The sequence below is a fragment of the Ursus arctos genome, unplaced genomic scaffold (assembly GCF_023065955.2).
Source record: "Ursus arctos isolate Adak ecotype North America unplaced genomic scaffold, UrsArc2.0 scaffold_16, whole genome shotgun sequence".
Classification (NCBI taxonomy): Eukaryota; Metazoa; Chordata; class Mammalia; order Carnivora; family Ursidae; genus Ursus; species Ursus arctos.
In genome coordinates, this window is record NW_026622830.1 from 26,076,221 (window position 1) to 26,096,825 (window position 20,605).

Below are 20,605 nucleotides of genomic sequence, written 5' to 3' on the forward strand. Positions count from 1 at the left end.
GAGGGTGAGAGCTAGTAAAGGCAATGCATGATGCCGGGTGCAGAGAACCCCTCCAGGGGCACAGTGGCCTGCCTGAGCAATGGGATAACATTTTTTAAGTGGGCTCCACACTGGGCACAGAGTTCAAGCCCCAACCACGGGGCTTGAACTCACAACTCCGAGATCAAGAGTCGGACACTTAACCGACTGAGCCACCCAGGCGCCCTTGGGATGAATTTTTAATGTAAGGCAAAGTCAGTCCACAGTACAAAAATCTAAAAATCAGACCCACTTTTCCCACCTGGTATCTGGGAGGGTGGGGGAAACTGGGGCTTCTTTTGCCTGCAGGGGTTGGGAAGGGGCGGAGGAAGGCTAGAGAAGGGGGACAAGGGAACAGGCCATGGGAGGCCCTGCTGGAGGGATCCTGTCACCCCCACCCCTCTCCTGGAGCTGCCCAGCCTCCCACACCCTTGGCCTCCGGCGCCCGCTGCCCGCACAGGCCTGTGCTGGCCTGCCCCCGTCTGCCTGGCCTGGCCCTCAGAGGGTCAGGCCCCAGCCGTATCATTTCTCCTTCTTCTCCAGCCCCTTTGATGCCGAGGGCTCTGTTCCCTCTTTGGATCCCTCTGTCACTGCTGCTGCATCCTTAGGATTTGACTCCTCATAACTGACCAAAAAACAAAACAATAAGAACAACACCTTTAGAGGGGAAGAGCAGAACTTCCAGGCCCCGCCTCCCCACCATCCCAGGAAAATCCCTGGGCACACGAGGAACACCAGCCTGGCATTCACGGCCCAGCATCTTCCAGGACTTGGCCCCGGCCCCACAGTATGCCCTTCTCAGACAGGTTGCTCTCCTTTCTCTGTGCCTGGTGGTGCCAAGAGGTGGTAAAGGGCAGAGGCAGATGGAGGAAAGGATGGGCTTGGGTGGATTAACTTAAGCTTCCTGGACCTTCCACTGGAGAGTGGGGAAAAAAATGGGGCAGCCAGGACGAGGCTATGGGAGAGGGTCTGCTTCCCAGGGCGCATGGCAGGAGTCAAAACGATTCGGCCCCAGGGGTGCAGGGAGGCAGGGGGTTGCTCTACTGGCAAGTGGCAAGGTGCCACTCTCGAAGGCCGCCACCTGGCTTAGCTCTTGCTATTGGGCCCCATTTATCAAGCAACTGAGTTCACACCAAGGACAGTACCTATATCTCTTCCCCAGGTCAACTCCAGGAGGCAGGAATGTACCCACTTAGACGAACAGAGAGAGGCTCTGGAAGAGGAAAGTGATCTGCCCAGGGTTTATATGGAGGCCAGCAGTAAGAGAATCTACTCCTGGATGACAAGGGCTGTCGCTACGTGCTGTTTCACAGGAACCCCATACCACCGGTGAGGACAGTGACTTTCTAGAACCCTGCTCCCGGCCCTGAGGGACCGGGACCGCCTGGTGATTGTGGAGGTACCACTTGCTGCCTGCCCCTGGCAATGCTCCCTGCCCCGTCCACTGGAGCTGGGGTGTCTGCCCTACCTTGGGCCCCGGGGCAGTGGGGGGGAGCGGGCAGGTGGGCACCCGCCGGGCATTACATGGCGCTGGGATTCTGCGGGCGCCGGCGGCGAGGGCCAGCTAGCTTCTGCTGCATGGAGTCGGCCAGGCTGGCTGGGGAGCCCGAGACTGTGGGGAAGTGGGTGAGCCTCGGGGTGTGAGGCAGGATTTCCGCCGAGGACTCGTAGCTGTGTGAGAGACAGAGAGAGACAGAAAAGAAGAGATGGAGAGGAAAAGATGGGGTGGGGTGGGGTGGACACAGAGACTTCTCTTGCAAGGTAAGGGAGCAGAGCTGTGTCTTATTTTTACCTTCCTCTGCATTTTCAGACTCAGTGGGAAGCAGCCGGACTTACTAGGTGGATAAAAAAGATGTGCCTCGCCAAAGGGACACCGTACAGCTGTGCAAGAGCAGGACGCTCTAGACGTACGGGTGCTGCAGCAGAAACGTCTCTGAGATCTACCGTTTGTGCGGAAAATCCAGATGCAGACCGCTCTGCCAGCGCCTCCATCTGTGCAGGAACGTGCACGCGCACGGGTGCTGTTAGGAGCAACGCTGTCTCTGAAGGTCTGTGTGACAGGGTCCGGGGTGCGGCTGGGGCGTGAGGGGGTTTTCCCTCTCCTGGCTATGAAATTTTGAGCCATGTGAGTGTGTGAGCTAAGTGAATACAAAAAAGGAGAGCACTTCCCAAGGGAAAAGTAAAACAAAAGGTAAGGTGGAGAATTAGGGAGAGAGATGAAGAAAGAAAGAGACCAACCTGCTTTTTCATCTCGACCCAAGAACCTCCCGGGGGCAGGGGCAGAAAGGGGCGCCAAGTGCCCAAGTGGAAGAACATTTAGCCAAAGCAAGCACCAAGCAGGTGCCCTGGCTCTGGAGGCGCAGAGCGTGACCCAGTGTGGACACAGCAGGACTGGGACTGATGGGGGGCTGGTTACCCCAAGGCAGGGGGGTGGCTGAGAATGGATGAGCCAGAGGGTGAGGGGAGGTGCTGAGTTCCGGGATCAGATAGCACCCCGGTCCCGAGATCTGCCCCAAGTTCATCTTCCAGCCTGGCCTCAGAGTCCATAGGGCTTTGCCAGCCAGGAGATATGGGCAGGCAGCTTGGGAGCCTGGGGCTTCTAGGCAAGACAGGGAGGGCAGAGGCAGGTACGGGGGAGGGGTGAGTCACAGGTTCCCCTGCAGGCAGCCAGGTGCACAGATGGCCTGGCAGGCACTCGAGGGACAACCTGGAGGCCAGGCAGGTGGAGCTGGGTGGAAGGCCCCCGAGTGGGCAGCTTCGATCACAGCTGGCAGCTATTTCTGGGTCCCTGGCAGGCGGGGTCAGTGGTGCCAGGGAGCAGACACCTGTCGGAGTCACGCAGGCCTTGGGGTATGGGTGGGGCTGGGCACAGGGTGTGGCAGCTGTGCATATGGCCACAGGGAAGGGGTATGAGTGCAAGTGAGACACTCGCAGAGGCAGAGCTATGGGTTAGAGCCACTGAGGCGGCTCAACAGGGACTGACACTTGATTTCCAATCTGAGGCACCTCCCACCACACTAGGATCCTCCCTATTACTCACATGGGAAAGCTGAGGCTGGGAAAGGGAAAGACTTGCCTGAAGTCACACGGTGGCACAGTCAGGCTGGGAACCCAGGGCTCCTGACAGTAGGACTGGGGCGGCCTGGGGTGGGAGGGAATTATACCAGCCAGTCCCTTCCGAAGACCCAGAAATCATCTGGATGTGGGGGCTGCCCTCCCCTGGCTCCCAGCCCCGCAGAAAGGTTCCTGCTGGTGCCACAGGCCAGGCACCCACATGCTGGCAGAAAGGACAAGGGGTGGGGCCGGTGGCAGGAACAATGTTCCCCTGGAGACGTGTATAAGTAGCCCCGGCAGGCTCTGTGAGCTGCCCGCAGGTGCGCCTGTGCCTTGCAGATGTCCGCCCCCTGCCCTGCCTTACCTGAACATCTCCGTCACTTCCCCCTTGGCCAGTGCCACCAGGACAGGAAAGCCGATGCAGGCGGGGACCAGGTACAGAAGGGCAGGCTGTGAGAGAACAGAGCTACTGACCAACTGCTGGGCAGCGTACCCGCTCAGGGCCATGCCCATCACTCCAACCCCCTCCAGGGTGTGACTGATGGACAGTGACGGCCCAGGTTCCCAGAGCAAGTCAGTGGGTGCCTGGGCCCACCCCTGGGGCTCCTGACTCCCTGAGCAGGGCTGCTCCTCCCTGGGAGGGAAGGCAAGGAACCCAAAGAAAGTTAAGGGTACCCAGGAGTCTGGCGGGCAGGATCCTAATCACCTGGGACATCAGGTTCAAACAAGGAACCTCCTGGGTCGGTCCTATTCCCAGAGATTCTGCTTCCCTAGTCCAGGGACAGAAGTTTGCATCTTTAACAAACGCTCCAGGAGATGCTGTTAGTTGCCGTTACAAGAAGACGACCTAGGCAGTCTGGCTCTAGAGCCTGGGCGGAGACTCCTGGCGAAGCTGGGTCTGGAGGACAGGACAGCTGCACACGCCACCCTGCGCTCAGCCTGCCAAAGAGCATTTCAGTCCATCTCTCCATCCCCTACGACCATCCTCCTTGTTCACGTGAGGAAAGCTGATGCTCTGGGAGGACAGGGGACAGTGCAGGCCTCAGATATCTAAATGGCCAAGTGGGGACTGGACCTCAGGCATATCAGACTCTAAAGCTATTCCTTTCCCTGCAGCGTCTGAAAGTTGGACATTACTGTTCAACCCTCCATGACCTCCAATGCTCTCAGCGGCCTGCAGTCCTCATGAGATGTGACCCTGCTTCCTTCTCCGAGGTTGACCTGACTTGCCCTACTCTGGCCACAATGACCTTGTTGTGGTCCTCCTTGTCACCTCTAGCCACAGGACCTCTGCATGTGCAGTTTCTGCCGCTCGTGGTGCTCTTCCCACCTCTGCCTAGACGCCTCCTCCTTCGGACCTTCGTTACTGGTGGGGAGCCAGCCCTCCTGTCGCCTACTCTCAGGGCCCCTGCAGCATCTCCGGCAATCCGGAGCGGAACATCACTCCGCCGTTACAGACCTCGATCTCTCGGCTGCTAGGCTGTGAACTTCATGAGGGCAGGGTCCACGGCTGTCTTGGTCACTGTGCTATTCCTGGCATTCAGAAGAGGGCCTGGTAAATACTAAGCAAATGGCTTTCCCATGGGTGCTCACAAAGTTAAGAGGGTGTCTTGGAGACGACTGGGGTAAGGGCGAGGAGACCTCACTCCTAAGGTGAGTAAGGTCACAGAACAGGGCTCCAGAGGCTGCCAAGCCTGACATTCAGACCATTTGTTGGCACCTGCCATGCGTGGCCTGTGAACCATACCACTTCATACGTACTACCCTTGAAGCTAAAAACATAATCTGAGTTCTACTGATGATGCTACTGAGGTTTAGATAGCGGGAAAGGACTCGCCCAAGGTCACATGAGGTGTGTAAAAGGAGCTGAGCTTCTCCCATCGTATCACGTATTTGCTATGAGTTAGGCTTGGGTAAGTCAGGCTTTAGGCCTTTTGGGGGGTAAAGAAATGACAACAACAAAAGTCTACACCAAAACATGTGAGAGGCAGCCAAGGGAGTACTCAGAGGCAAATTTATAACTAAGTCTAGGTGCATTTATCAGAAAACAAAGTGCATTTATTAGAAAACAAGACTTGAAATAATCTTAGCTTTCAAGTTAAGCAGCCAGAAAAAGAGGGGTGCCTGGGTGGCTTAGTCAGTTAAACATCTGCCTTCGGCTCAGGTCCTGATCCCAGAGTCCTGGGATCAAGCCTCCCATTGGGCTCGCTGCTCAGTGGGGAGCCTGCTTCTCCCTCTGCGTGTGCTCGCTCAAATAAATAAATAAATAAAATCTTAGGAGAAAAAAAGAAGAAGAAGAAAAAAAAAAAAAAAGCCAGAAAAGAATAAAACACCAAAAAGTAGAAAGAAAACAATGATGACAAAAGACCAAATTGATGAAACAGAAAATGCAACAAATACAAACTTATTAGAATTTAATTTCTCAACAGGCCTTCTCATACCCACTTTACAGATGAAGACACTGAGGATCAGAAGAGGGAAAGGAATGCCCTCCTCACGCGGTTGGCCAGGATGGGGCTCTAGGTGCCTCCGTCTCAGTCTTCATCAAGGCCAGGCCAGGCAAAGTACAGGGCTTCCCACTGGGGGTGGCGGTGGTGGTGGTGGTGGTGCGGAGGGGAGGGTGGTACAAATTTACCTTCCCTAAGGCCTGCCTTGAGAGCCAGGAGCCACTGAAGGGCTGCTGTGGGAGGTGGCAAGGCTGCTACTCTCAAGGCACCAGGGGACCTCTCCAAGGTCAGTGCTGAGGAGAGGCTGGGATGTCCAGCTCAGGACAGCAAGCTGGGCTTCAGAATCCTGGCTTTCCACCAGCCTCGACTCTGCTGTGTGACCCCAACTAAACTGCTTCCCACTCTGTTACAATGAGGACACCTGATCATCTTGAAGGCCCCTTCTAGGAGGCTGCCGGACCCCCGGCCTGGAGTCTTTTTTTTTTTTTTTTTTTAAGATTTTATTTATTTATTTGAGGAGAGATACAGCCAGCAAGAGAGGGAACACAAGCAGGGGAAGTGGGAGAGGAAGAAGCAGGCTCCCAGTGGAAGAGTCTGACATGGGGCTCAATCCCAGAACTCCAGGATCACGCCCTGAGCTGAAGGCAGACTCACCCAGGCACCCCATGGAGTCGTTTTTTTTTTTTTTTTTTTAATTTATTTGAGAGAGAGACAGAGAGTGAGAGAGTGCACACGAGCACAAGTGCATGGGAAGGGGCAGAAGAAGAGGGAGAGAGAGTCTTAAGCAGACTCCATGTTGAGCACAGAACCTGATGCAGGGCTCAATCTCACCACCCTAAGACCACGACCTGAGACAAAACCTAGAGCAGGACACTTAACTGACTGTGCCACCCAGTGCCTCTGGAGTTTCTGATAGAGGTTACATGGGTTGAAGACCACATAACCAGTGGTGACTCCCACCTAGGGAACTGCTGGCACTGGGACTGCCTGTGTCTTAGAAAGGAAGAGGGTCCTCAAGAAACAGGTTCCCCTTGTGTCCTGGATCCTCTTTCTAAGATTTCCAAGGAGATGCCGAGGTGGATGATGGACAATGGCTGGGCTGCTGCGAGGGAGGAGCACAGGCCTGGGGCCAGGGGCCGGAAGTCCAGGGCTCCAGCTGGGGCCTAGCTTGACTTGCTGTGTGTCCCAGGAAGGCTTCTTTTCCCTCTGGGCTACACTGTCCCCACAGAGAGGACCACCTTTCCAGCCAGTGTGAGAGCTCCCAATGGGATCCTTGGAGTCTAGCCCAGGCAGAAGGCAAGGCTGCCACCTGGTGGCCTCTGGGGGAATGGCTCTCCATTGGAACACAACGGGGCTGGGACCCCAGAGGCCTCTAAACTAGTCCCTTGGGCCAGGTTCAATCACTCTCGGGGACCTCCCTGTCAAGTGTCACTCTCAGCCAAAACAGCTCCCGAGGCCATCTGGAGTAGAAATGAATGAGAGGTGGTTCCTCCCTGGTTCTTGGTTTCTCCACCTATATGCTAGGGGACCCTGGACCGTGGACCTTCTGTAGAATGAGAAAATACTACTATCTACTTCGTAAGTATCATAGATACCATAGGGACTTAAGTGACTTAATGAGCAGAAGAATCTAGCATAGTGCCTGGCACACAGTAACTGCTCAACAAACAGCTATTGTGATTAATTCAAAGGTGGCTTCTCTGTGGCTGGTGACCTGGGGAGGCGGAAAGAGGGAGACCAGGGGAAGTGGAGGATGGAGGGGACAGTGACAACAATGACAGCTAATACTACCTGGGCCAGGCAAAATTCTGAGCACTCTCCTTATACTAACTCATTTCATCTTCAAAAAGCTCCAAGCTGGCTACTATTACTTATCCCAATTTTTTTTTAATTAATCACTGAGGGAAATCAAGCATAACTTCAGCAATCTGCCCAGAGCCCTGCAGCGAACAGATGGAGGAGCGTGGACTTCCTCCCACCTGCGTCCCCTTAGCCTTCATTCCACCCGGCCTTTCTCACTGCCAGGGGTTCAGAGCCTGGGCTTGGATGCCACGTGACACGGGTTTGGATCCTGGCTCTGCCACACGCTGGCTGTGTGGCACCTGACCTTCAGTCCCCTCAGCTGCTCATGAGGACCCTAATGAAGTCAGCAGAGCCTGGCACATTTGGGAAGTGCTTTGATTTCCAGTAGAGAGTAATCCTGTCTGCTGGCTGTCCCCTCCCAGTCTTACCCTCTTCAGGCCACAATGACATGCTCAGCCTTCATCCCACACCCTGATTCACTCTGGGGCATCTCGGTACCCATCTTAGTGGGAGGAAGAGGCAGAGGCTGGCCTGCTTGGGGAGTCAGAGAAGGCCCCTGACACCTTATCACTCATCTGGGAAGGTAGGCACTGGGCTGAAACACCCAACACCCACTCCAACACTGTTCCATCTGCCCCACTATGGAGGCTCAGAAGCCACAGCCCCTCTATCCTAGACTCCCTGCAGTGGGGGCCACGTGACACTGATACGGCCCATGAGATGTGAGCAGCAATCTGCCGGGAGGGTTCTGGGAAAGGTTTTGTCTTCCTGATGAAGGCCACAAGCACGGCTGGTATCCGTGCTACCCCCCTTGCCACTCCCGCACCTGTGCTACCTGCAACAGCTGCTGACATCCTGTGACGGCCGCAGGTGAAAGGCCAAGGGTCACAGACATGCCCACTCTGACCCTGCTGGGGAGCACCTACCTCTGGGCGGCTCGTGTATGTGACAAGCCCTACGCACGAAGTCCCTGCTACCTGCAGTGGGAGCATTCCCGATACAGGCCCACTCACCTGGGCGTGCTTGAAGATGTGCATGATGAAGATGGTGAGGCCCAGGCCGAAGATGTAGGCTGCGAAGCTGGTGTAGAAGTAGGTGTGGGTGTTCTTCTTTAAGCTTCAGGAAGGTGCGGGGAGAAAGAGGGGGAAGGTTAGCTGCAGCCATGGGAGCAGCACCATCACGGCTGAGGGGGCAGCTGGGGAAGACCCTGGAGGCTGAGAGGCTGGCATTGGGCACGCACTCTGGTACTGTCCCAGCTATAGGTCTTTGGAGAAGTCGCCTTCCTTCCTTATGCCTCAGTTTACTCATCTTGGGAAAACCACGATCCATCTGCTCACTGGTTGTGAATATCAAGTGCCGTCACCTAGAACGGTGGCTTTAGGGCTTTAGCCAGCATTCAGATCACCTAGAAACTTGCAAAAAAACTCCAACACAAAAAATAACAACTTCCAGGTCCAATTAACCAGGGAGTCTGACTAAATAGTTCTGGGACAAAGTCCAGGAATCTGCATTTTTGAGAAACCACCCAGGGAAAGCTGATCTGGGGGTCAAGCTTTGGGAGACACTGACACGGAAGCTGCGCTCTTCAGCGCAGCGGACGAACAGTTCAGTGACCTGTCGCGCATGCTAACTAGCTGCTGACTACGTGGATAAAGTGCCAGTGGCTTTCTGGAGGCGAGCCATCCGAGAGCAGCCTCAGGACTCAATCACACCGTTACAGGGCTTCCCTTCAGGACCTCTGCACCATGACCTCTGGCTGTCCCCGGCACGCAGCACAGTGCCCAGCACCATCCGCGGACCGGAGTACTCACAGCTCCCTTTCCCCTTGCCCTGGCTGCCGCCGAGCCCAGAGCTGCGAGTGCACTGGGGGCTCTGCTGCCATGGGGCCTGGGGTGAAGCTGACTGCTGTGGGCATGCTGCACAGATTCTGGAACCAGCTCGGAAAGGCTGGCCGATCCTGCCCACCCAGGCTAGGAATGAGATTCTGCCTCTGAGGGTGCTGGCATCCGAATGTGAATCTGTGTCTCCAGCAAGTGGCCCAGGGACGCTCATGGGGTTCTCTCTGTGTCACCTCTGAACAGCCAGGAGTACAGCCTGCTGGCACAGACGTGCCTCTATTACAGACTGGCCAGGTCCCTCCCCAAGGCTGCCTGTAAGCCCATGGATGTGAGGTCTGAGTGGCACTATACAAATACCCCAGATGTGCGTGAGCGGGGGCAAGTTTCACAGGCAAACTCGATTTCAACGACACTGGTACAGTTTCTTGTTACCACTGTCAATACTATTACTGCTTTTGCAATTACTGGGCAGAAGGAGATTAAGAAAATTTCACAAACCATCTTGAAATTCAGTGTGCGTACTGCGAACCTTCCACTGGAAAGACATCGCCACCTGCTGGCAGCACACCCAGCTGCGTTCACAGTGCAACCTCTTCTGTTGGAAGTAGTGACTCAAGTTGGCCCCCTTCCCTCTCCCTGTGCTCACTTTCCACAACGGACTACACAAATCTGAGTGAGGGGAGCGCGGGGAGCAGCCAGAGCAGCTGGGACACAGTGACCTGAGCCTGGGCTGATAATGCACGATGACGACTGGACTGCAGCTGGGTCTCCCTGCGGCCCTGTGCTCAGCGCTCCCTCCAGGTTTTTTCTTGGTAATGCCGAGGTCGGAGCTCTTGTTTACCATGAAGTTAAGAATGAGAAACCTTAGCCCAGAAAGGTCAGATCACTTGCCAAGGTCACACAGTGAGAAAGCACTATGAGTACCACTAGGACCTTCTGGGTTTAAGTCTCTTGGGAGTGTGATCTTTTTTTTTTTTCTTTTTGGCCACAGGGTCTTTGAACACGCAACCTTCAAAGTGCAAATAAATCAGAATTGCACCGTCTACGCAGGTGGAGAGTGGGATGGCAGGTTACCTCCTCTGGGCTCCTGAAAGCCACTGAGAAGCCCCTGGGGTACCCCACCCAGGAAGTCCCCTCACTCATGGAGCTTGAGGGCTGGAGTTTCCAAGCGGCTTACCTGATGTCAAACCGTAGCAGCAAGGCAATGAAGATCCCTGTGGGCGGAGAGCCAGGGTTAGATGGTGGCAGGGAAGCCGGCACCTCAGGAAGGCTTGGGGATGGAGTCCCTGCCCGGGCCAGGGAGGAGCAGGCACCGAACTAACACGCAGGTGGGTCCCCAAGCTGGTGTTCTCAGTCGTGGAGCAGGCACTGGGGGCCAGCACTGCCATGTGCCGGCAGAAAGCCCGTCTCTCTACCGTCAGGCCTCCTTAGAACAATAAGAAGGTCCCAGGAGCTTGCTTTGGTCTGGGACCACGCTGACCTGGCACCTCACAGTACCATACTGTGTCACACTGGGCCCATCCACCCAAGTGTTTATTGAGGCCTTCTAAGTACCAGGCAACAGGAAGCAAAATCACCATACCCACAGAGCTCAACCAAGGTGACAGGAGGTAGACATGCTGATCAAACAGGAACAAAATTCAATACAAGATCCTGTGAAAGGGTGCTTTCTGTGTCATGGGAAGATATATCCGGGGACATGCCAGACTGGGGGGAGTGGAGGGGAAGAAAAAGAAGGGCTTCTGTGAGGAAGTGACACTTGCCAGGGAGAGGGAACAGCACATGCAAAGGTCCTGAGGGAAGAAGGGCTGTGGTGTGGCATGCGTCAAGGAGCCAGGAAGGCTGCAGCCCAGAGAAGGAGACACGGGGGATGGACGGCCACGCAGGGCTGTGGGGCACAAGGAGGAACTGGGTCTCTACTGTAAGGGAACACACAGAAGAATTCCAAGCAGGGGAACAACCTAAACAGATCTGGAAATCAACCCGTGTGGCAACTGTTTGGCTGGAGTGAGAGGCAGGAGCAGGCAGACCATCGGGAGGCTCTGCGGGAGCAGGAGAGGGTGATGAACTCCGTGCACCCGCCGCACTCCTCCTGGCACTGCAGGTCCCAGCCCAGACACGCCGAGAGCCTAAGACTCCCCGAGACCCAGCAGCCAGGCCGGCCTCTGGATGTTGCTCACATACCACAACCATCAGTGACTGTCTCCTTACTGGGCTCTGGGCTCAGGGCAAGGGCTGAATTGCACTGAGCTGATCAGAAGCACTGGCTGGCAGCGTAGGACTAATTTTATTATTTATTTATTTTTAAAGATTCCATCCTTAAGCAATCTCTACACCCAATGTGGAGCTCGAACCTATGACCCAGAGATCAAGAGTCATACGCTCCACTGACTGAGCCAGCCAGGCGCCTCCACGTACGACTGATTCTAAACTGGGAAATGAGGGGCGCCTGCGTGGCGCAGTTGTTAAGCGTCTGCCTTCGGCTCAGGGTGTGATCCTGGAGTCCTGGTATCAAGCCCCACATCAGGCTCCTCTGTTAGGAGCCTGCTTCTTCCTCTCCCACTCCCCCTGCTTGTGTTCCCTCTCTCGCTGGCTGTCTCTCTCTCTGTCAAATAAATAAATAAAATCTTTAAAAAAAACAAAACAAAACTGGGAAATGAGTTAGTCCTCCCCGAAGACCTTGAGATTGTGTGTGAGTAGGGAGTGGGTGGGTGGAGAGAGAAGACAAACGCTGCCTTTCTGGAAACAAAGCTGGGAACTCAGCATCCCCCTGGCGGCCGAATTTACAACTGTTCTACTCATCCAGGGGTCAGAGCGCTTTCACCGCTAGTTACGCATCTGGGCTTCAAAACAATGGTCTGCAGCAGCCTATTCTTTGAAGAGTATCACTGGGGCACTGTGAGGGTGCGATCGACTTTCAGCTACTGAAATTGCTTAAAGACTTAGATACGTAGGTACATGCAGGGTTGTCCTGCGCATGCCCCAAGCCCAGAACTATGACCACCAAGGACACTGGGGAAGTCTGTGGGGGTGCTGGGGCACTTTCCGGGACTCAGTTTCTTCTCTCTGATGGAGCTGCGTCTCCCGGCCTCACAGCACTGCAAGTTATGGAAAGTCTTGGGTTCAAGACCATACTCCCATGGGCCCAGGAACTTGAGCAAGTCTCTTTGAGCCTCAGTTAACTCATCTGCAAAATGGAAATACCCTTTACCTCACTGGGTTGCTAGGAGCAGCAAAGAGACAACGCAGGAGAAGCAGCCAGCTTGGCGGCGGGCACCCAGCAGGGTCTGACCCATGCGGCTGTGGTCATCACCAGCCTATTACTATCATTGCTGTTACGGGCCATGCCTGCAGACGGACAACCCGGGCTGGGGCCCAGCCTTAGCCCTTATCAGTGCGTGAAGTTGTGAAAGTCCCTTTACTTCTGAGCCTCAGTTTCCTCGCTGGTAAAAGAGAAAACCTCTCCTTCACTGCCAAACAAAATCAAAGTGTCACAATGGAAGTGCCTGTACCATCTCAGATATTAGAACTGCCATCATTGGGGCGCCTGGGTGGCACAGCGGTTAAGCGTCTGCCTTCGGCTCAGGGCGTGATCCCGGCGTTATGGGATCGAGCCCCACATCGGGCTCCTCTGCTATGAGCCTGCTTCTTCCTCTCCCACTCCCCCTGCTTGTGTTCCCTCTCTCGCTGGCTGTCTCTCTCTGTCAAATAAATAAATAAAATCTTAAAAAAAAAAAAAAAGAACTGCCATCATTTCTTAGAGTGAAAAACAGGCTGGCTTTTCATTTGTCCCACACTTTCTTCTTTTAAGCAAGCACCAGGGGCGCTCTGATCCTTGGACTCGGAGCCTCTGGACTACAGGAACAAGTGTGCCCTTTGGCTACCTGTCAGCAGGTCCGGATCTGCAGATGCACACATCCGGGCTCAGCCCCTGCAGCGACCTACAGAGCAGCAGCTCGGCTCTGCCCTGAGGCTTTGGACTGGTAGTTTAGGCTGCTGGCGCCCCAAGGCCGGGCAAGGCTGCAGGCGCCCAGGGCTGTGTGCCCGGAGCCCAGGTGCACTGACTCGCAGCCACATGTAGACGGTTCCGAGGTCCGCTCACGTGGACCAGCAAGTGCGTGCCACACACCCCTTTGCCAGAGTACAGGAGCACACGCTCATGGTGTCCTCCCCCCCACCCCGTGTCCACACACACAGGCGTGTTCTCGCTGGGACCGGGAGAGGAGGACCACGGGGACTTCGGCAGTTCTGGCACACCGGTACTACTCGTAAACACTGGCAAGGGGCGGGTGCGCGTGAGAAGCCTCAGGAGATGCGCTTGTCACAGAACGTATTTCAGTCTGTCACAGACACCTAACTTTTCCTGTTCTTGAGTAATGTCTGTTCAGTCAGACCAGAAGCTCCGTGAGGATGGTCATGCTCACCGCTGTTCCCCCGCTGCCTGGCTCAAGGCCTGGCACGTGACTGCTGCTTGACCCTGGGCTGATCCAGGGCTGGGTGTCCAGAATTGCCTGGCCTCTCCCTTCCCCATTCCCAGTGGCGAGGCTGCGTCACATGCTCGTCCCCTGCCTCCTCTCAGGCCCCTCCACCACTTGCACCTCGACCCCCATCCCGGCCTGCTCACCCGGAATGACGATATCTCCGAGTCCCAGCATGGCAAAGTTGTCTGCTTCGAGGCCCTTCTCCAGCAGGTCCTGGGGAAACACCACTGTGGGGGGAGGCAGGGATGCGAGGAATTGGTGAGAGGCTGATTCAGACTGCCTCCCAGCCCCCCATCTCTGTTGCATGAAACTCACACACCTGCATTTAAGGGGGGGGGAGTGTGGAGGTGGTGATAGGTTGAAGGGCAAAGTCTCCATCTGGAACCACAGCGGGTTAGAGGGGGAAGAATCTAGGATCATCTAGATCGAAAGTTGCCTGCCTTTACTGAGCCAGAACTCACACAGCACACCATCAGTGCTCTTTGGTAGCCATGGAACCCTCCGGTGAAGTGGGATCGACCCCAAAGCCACATGGATGAAAGAGACCAAAGAGCCCACGCAGTGCTGACATCTAATAGGCTTTCCGTCTCATGACGGCACGGGTGGGGACAGGTGGTGGCCCTTGTCTGCAGCAGGGGGAGCCTGGGCTGGAAGCCCTTCCTGGATGTGTGGAAGGAGAAAAGGCCACACTCCTACAAACTCCTTACTTAAAGCCCCTCACTCAGAAATCCTGCTGACCCACTCGTTTAGATAAACACAGATGGAGAGAAATGCCTCCTCTGTGTTCAGTTATGGCAAGAGGGGGCTGTAACCGGATCTCATTCACAGCGCCTATTTTTCTTTTTAGTATTTTATTTGAGAGAGCGAGAGAGCACAAGCAGGGACGGGGGTGGGGGGAGAGGGGCAGAGGGAGAGGGAAAAACAGGCTCCCTGGGATCAGGACCTGAGCTGACGGTAGACGCCTAACCGACTGAGCCACCCAGGCGCCCCTCCATAGCACCGCGTAAGCAGAGAGCAGTTAGGTGTGGGCTTCAGGGCGAGACTGCATGGGTCTGAATCTTGGCTCTGGTCTGTGACTTTGCACAGGTTACTTAGCTGCTCTGTGCCTTAGCTTTCTCACCTGTGACAGGGTATAAGAGAACCGACCCCACAGAGTTGTGGTGAGAATCAGGTGATTTGCACACATTGTTAACGGTCACCCCATGCCTTCTTTACTAACCCAGTTCTGACTTTGGGTGGGGCAGCCTTCCCAGGGGATGGATCAAGTGGCACAAGGCTGGGGCAATCTGGACAACCCTGGTCCCTGAATTCCCCACTTCCCTTCCAGCTAGGGGTGGCCACGTGACCTGGCTCTGGCCAACACTATGTAAGCAGAGGTACACTGGGGGTTCTAGGTGAGCTTGTGCCTCCCTAATGAGCGCACAGATGCCCCCCCCACCTACTTCTTCCCCCCCTGAAAGCAGTCCCAGTGATTCACAGATCTCCGCATTCTATCTTCCCAATCCCAGTACCATTCAATTCTGAGAGGTGGAGGTGAAAACTAGGGCCCAGAGAGGTGAATGGTCTCTTGCCTAAGGCGGCCCAACCAGCTAGTGTCGGATCTGACACACCAGTCCAGGCAGCCCAACTTACCCACTCTGCCATCCTGCTTGAGCTCTACGGCTAGCAGTGGAGGGCAATGGGCCTTCTCCCCATGCCAGAACCCAAGTATGACAGTGTCACTACCCTCTTCAGAGCCTTCCAATGGCTCATTCACTGCCCACTGGGCAGTCCAGGCTTCCTGGCATGATACTCTTGGCTTCCCAAATCTGGCCTCTTTTCTGCTGCTCCCCTAAACTCAGCCACATTCCCTCCCTGATTCTCTGCTCCCAGGGCCCTCCGTGTATTTCCCTGCCTCTGCCCTTTGCTGAAGCCCTGCTCTCTCTTCCAAAGGCCCACCCTGCCCCTGCTTCCTTGGTAAACACATGATCATCCTTCATGAGAGCTTTCCTGGCACCCTGGCTGGCTTCCGCTATCATGGCACATGGGGAGGAGCTGCTGCTCTGGCTGGCCCAGCATCTGTTCTCCTGCTGCAGAACTGCCTTGCTTTACACCCTTGGTTCTGGGGGGGCTGCCAATTCAAACGCTCTGCTCCCAGACACTGGGGAGGGCAGCAACCCAGGCCTATCCGTCGTGATCCTTGCCTCCTCAGCAGGAGGGCCTGGCTCACGGGCCCACTGGTTTATTCAGACCAAAGCTGGCAGAAGCTTGTTTCCCTCGGGGTCCCTGAGCTGAGACCATAGCACCTGGGAGCAGTGTGTAGCCACGAACGTCTGTCCAGCTCATGGGGGCCTGTCTGCAGCAGCGGAGAGCAAGACTTTGCGGAGAACAGTTATTTCCTGCTTCTCGGAGGCCGGCCTCCCCCTGGCTGCCCAGTGCCCGTGGTGCACACTTCCCAAGACCAAGGCCTTCCCAACAGGACTCCCCCTTCTTCCTTGCTATCAGCCTGACTCATTCTATCCTCTTCTTTGGTACTCATGATCCCAAAACGGGGCTCTTCAGTGGTCTGAGCCTTAAACTCAAAGCTAATCACGCTTTTCCACCCCCGCTGCCGATGACCAGTTTGGATTTGGGCCTGTGGGGGGAACCTCCCTCTCTAATGAGAGAGACACAAAGTTCCCTCTCTCTGCCTCTGGACATGGCTGGGTGAGGAGTCAGTACTAGGAGCTGTGGCAGCCAGCTTGGGACCAAGAGGTAATGAGCTGAAGGGACAGGCAGATATGCTGAAGATGGTGGGGTGGACACTGAAGCCAGCCAGCTCTTGGTGACCGCACTGGGGGACGCTCAGGAACGCGCTGCTGAGGCGCTCTGCCATGGGCCCGCTACAGAGACAACACTTCTGCGTTGCTTACTGATGCCTAGATGCCTGTCGCTGGATTTTCTCCTCTTTATCAACAACGGGTGGCTACCCGGAAGAACAAAACCTGAGCCATGTGAGGGGGGTGGGACAGACCACGCCAGCTAAAGCACCCGGTGAGAGGCTTCGGGCCCCAGTGTGGACTCTCCTTTCCTGGAGAGCCCCCGCGTGCCCCGCTGCAGGCTGTGTTAGACACCCCCTCTGTGCTTGCTCCCCTCTGGCTCATCCCCTATCACACTACACTGGGGCCAAGCGGCAGGACGTCAGGGCCTGGGCAGAGGGCAGCTGCGTGTGAACACAGCCGATGAATCAAAGAGGGGAAGGAAACCAGGCTGGAGACACGGGACAGCCTCGAGGAGGAAGAGATGTGTGGGGAAGAGCCAAGGGAGAGGTACTGACCAAAACAGGGACCACGAGGGGGAAGGGCCACGAGGTGGAAGTACAGGGGCTCCCCACGGTGGATGTGGTCACTTACATTTTATTGGTGCCTCAAAGGACTTGGCCACTGTCACCATCACATTGGTGCCAAATACCTAGGAGGAGAAGACAGGAGTCTGGAGGGAGGTGAGGGCCAGGTGGGAAAGGAACGCTGCCTAGGAACTCTTTTTTTTTTTTTTTTGAAGACTTATTTAAAGGAGAGAGAGCACATGTAGGGATGGGCAGACGGAGAGAGACAGACAAACTCCAGGAGACTCCTGTCTGAGCTTGGAGCCTGATGCAGGGCTCGACCTCAAGGCCCTGAGATCATGACCTGAGCTGAAACCAAGAGTCAGACGCTTAACTGACCGAGCCACCCTGGTGCCCCCGTTCTAGGGACTCCTGATGCAATGTTGCCTGAGATCCACAGGGAGGGGCAGGGAGTGAGGAGCTGTTCCAGAGCAGATGGAAGCTGAGATTAGGTAGCTACTGATATTGGTCATAGGAACACCTCAGGGGGCTCCTGGTTCTGGGCAATAAGCAGGGCTATTTGAAGAAGCTGGAAAAGGGCCTCTGACGGCCCAGGCCAGGTCTCCTGTTTGTTCAGGGCTCTGCCCACCCCTAAGAGATAAAGTCCTCCAGCACCACCCACTAAAGGGGGAAAGAGGCTGCCTGAGGCCAGAGAAAGGTGCCTAAGTCAGGCTGACCTTGATCCCTCAGCATGCCTGTGGGGAGTGGGCGCAGCAAGCCCCTCAGCCCAGGGCTGGTGTGTGCCAGAGCGTGCTGCCAACGGCGGCCTCTGTCCTCAGACTAGTGCCCTGGCTGCGCCCATTCATCAGCATTAACCGCCCCTGCCTGAATTTCTCTGAGTCTCAGCTTGCTTGCTAGGAAGACACAGGAAAGGAATAGCTCTGCCAGGCCACCAGGAGGAAGTGAGGGTGGCTGGAAGGCCTGGGGCACAGGGTGGGCTCTCAGCCACCTGGGGAATCTGTTCTCTCATTCGTTTCACAGATGAGGGCAAGTGGGCCCAGAGAGGACCTGCTCTGGGGTCTCGACTTCCAGGCTGAGGCAGCTGCCTTCCATCAGATGACTGCTGCAAGACAGGGACGGAGGAGGCAAGGCCCGCCCCAGCTCCCCGCCTTAAAAAAAATAGATTATTTTATTTATTTGAGAGGGAGAGAGAGCACAGAGGGAGAAGCAGACTCCCGCTGAGCAAGGAGCCCGATGCAGGGCTGGATCCCAGGACCCTGAGATCATGACTCGAGCCGAAGGCAGACGCTTTACCAACTGAGCCAGCCAGGCGCCTGGCAAGGGGGCTTTTGCGTCCCAGGCCGACTCACCCAGAAGACGTCATAGATGAAGAGTCCGCCCAGCAGGATGCAGCCGGTGCTGACGTTGTTCAGGTGCAGGAGCTCCACCCCATTAAGGGAGAAGGCCAGGCCAAAGAGATTGTTGGCAATCCAGTGCTGGGGAAAGGCGGGAGTGAGACGGGCTGTCTGCCTGCCCTGCTCCCGTGTCCCCTCATGCTGCCCCAGGCCCTGGCTCCTCACCTTCCTCAGCAGGTACCAGACGCCAACAATGCTGCTCAGGCCCAGGCATACCAGGTCCTTGGCGTCAAACTCATAATTGATGATCTCTGGGCAGAGAGGCCGGGTAAGTCCACTCCCCGGGGCGGGGCTGCCCCTCCCACCTGTCAGCCCCTGGACGGAGGAGGGCATGGCTGTGGGCACCGTCAGAGCCTCCCCAGCAACCCTCCCCCCCGACTTCCTACAGGAGGGACTGGAGGCCTGGCGCAGGGTCAGTGGGAGGTGGTCTGTGGTGTTGGAAGCACAGACTCTGCATTTGTAGCTGGGTGACCTTGGGGGAGGCAGTTCCCTCTCTGAGCTTCAGTCTCCTCCTGTGTATAAAGGGGACTGTAGCACCTCCCCGATAGGGCTGCTCTGGGGAGCAAGTGAGATGGGTCTCACAGAGCACTCAGCACAGTGCCTAGCACACAGTGGGTGCCCCATCAGTGCCAGCTGCTACTGAGCCCAGGTCTTTAGCTAGGTCCCGGTCCATTCAGCAGTCTTCCTATTTTGCCACCAAAGGAAATCAAGAAGATTGCTCGCAACCCTACATCACCAGCAAAGGAGGAAGAGGAAGAAGGTAAGAGCTGGAGGCCTGGAGAAAAAGCAGGAAGGAGTCCCTGCGTGCTCCTGTAGGGGGCCCTGTGGTAGACATTCCTCTTACAGCCATTCTCCATCACTTCCAAGTTTCCTAGTGAGGAAGCCCAGGAAGGTGGTGGGGCTCGCCCAGGGTTACAGAGCACAGCCATTTCTTTCAGATTCCAGAGTGGAACGGACTGTCGGTTGGCCCCAATTTTTGTTCTCTCCTCTGTGGTAACAGCACCCTGGGGAATTTTTTTTTGGTTTTAATTCAAGTTAGTTAACATAGAGTGTAGTATTGGTTTCAGGAAGCACCTTGGTGACTTTTAACTGGATGTGAAGCCAGTCAGCTCACAGCCACATCTTCTGGCTTGCGCTGTAGCTAAGTGGGCCTGTGACATGGTGATGGTACACCATCCTGGGCCTAAGGGCCACCCGCGTGTGACAGAGCATAAGACAGACGGAGCCTTGGCTCTCAAAGATTCCGTGGTGCAAGCTTAGCACTTTTTTTCCTTTTTTAAATTCAACAATCACCTCTTGGGCACAGACGCACTCGAAATGCAAAAAGGAATGACTTAAAGTCACCACTCTTTAGGAATAAGGCAGAATGTGGCAGGCACCCATAAGAGAGAGAGTGACGTTCACAAGCTCAGACTTTTATGCAAGAAATACTTTTCATCTGGTCAAGTCACTGCCAATACTGTTACAGCACTAGAACGCATACTCGAACAAACCCCCAAAGCCCAGGCATTCCCCAAGGTCCCAGAGTTTTCATTTTTTTTTTTTTAAATCAAAGAACCCCCTTTCCAAGTCTTAGGTGGGAGAGCCATCACATTAAAAACAGGTATAACACAAGGAGGTACGCCAGCCACCGTTATCGGGTGCTCCCTACCACGAGCCAGGCTGTGTGCTGAGTGCTCCCCTCATCACGGACTCCCATCCTAACAACATATCTATGAGGGAGGTACTAGATGGATCATTTTCATTCTACACATGAAATAAAAACGAAAACACCCAAGGCTCGGAGGAGTAAAGGCATTCACCCAGAGTCCCCCGTGTAGGCAGTGTAGGCAGTGGCAGAGCGGGGGTGGGAAGCCAGGCAATGTAATTGCAGAGCCCACCTTTTCCATCCCTTGCTTTGTTGAAGAGCCCCGATACTGGAGACAAAGGGGAAGGGGGTGAGAGATCCCCAAGGCAAGGGAAAGCGGGCAGCACTGACCTTCCTTGTTCTCCCCAGAGCCCTGCGTGAAGAGCAGCTGGTACTGTCGATTTGGAAAGTTGGCTGGAAAAAACTTATTCATGAAGGGGCTGGAAGGAAAGACAAAGCAGGTTGGCAAACAGGACCCCCACGGGCAACTGCAGCCCCAACCCATCCCAGAAGCACCCATTCACAGCTCTTTCCTCCCGGCACCCGCACAGCTGCCCTGACGGGGAGGACTTATCAGCCCTATTTCGCAGATGGAAACAGAGAGTAAGTGACTGCCCAGGGGTGACTCCCCATCTCAGC

The 20,605-nt window shown here is 55.5% G+C and overlaps 1 protein-coding gene across 5 annotated transcripts in view; it reads right to left on the reverse strand.

Moving 5' to 3' along the window:
* Positions 1-202: 202 nt before the first annotated feature.
* HM13 (histocompatibility minor 13) overlaps positions 203-20,605 on the reverse strand; it is a 39,483-nt gene continuing 19,080 nt past the window's right edge. The window contains exons 4-13 of one of the 5 annotated variants that reach the window (XM_026503223.4): positions 20,318-20,406; positions 18,505-18,590; positions 18,295-18,420; positions 17,013-17,070; positions 13,785-13,868; positions 10,338-10,374; positions 8,336-8,438; positions 3,437-3,522; positions 1,543-1,689; positions 203-643 (exon numbers count right to left, since the gene is read on the reverse strand). In XM_026503223.4, coding sequence (XP_026359008.1) covers positions 541-643; positions 1,543-1,689; positions 3,437-3,522; positions 8,336-8,438; positions 10,338-10,374; positions 13,785-13,868; positions 17,013-17,070; positions 18,295-18,420; positions 18,505-18,590; positions 20,318-20,406 — 919 coding nt within the window. In that variant the 3' untranslated portion in view covers positions 203-540. Of the gene's footprint in view, positions 644-1,542; positions 1,690-2,896; positions 3,161-3,436; positions 3,523-8,335; positions 8,439-10,337; positions 10,375-13,784; positions 13,869-17,012; positions 17,071-18,294; positions 18,421-18,504; positions 18,645-20,317; positions 20,407-20,605 lie in introns of those variants that run through there. The other 4 variants (XM_026503222.4, XM_026503225.4, XM_026503227.4 and 1 more) reach the window with 4 other exon arrangements.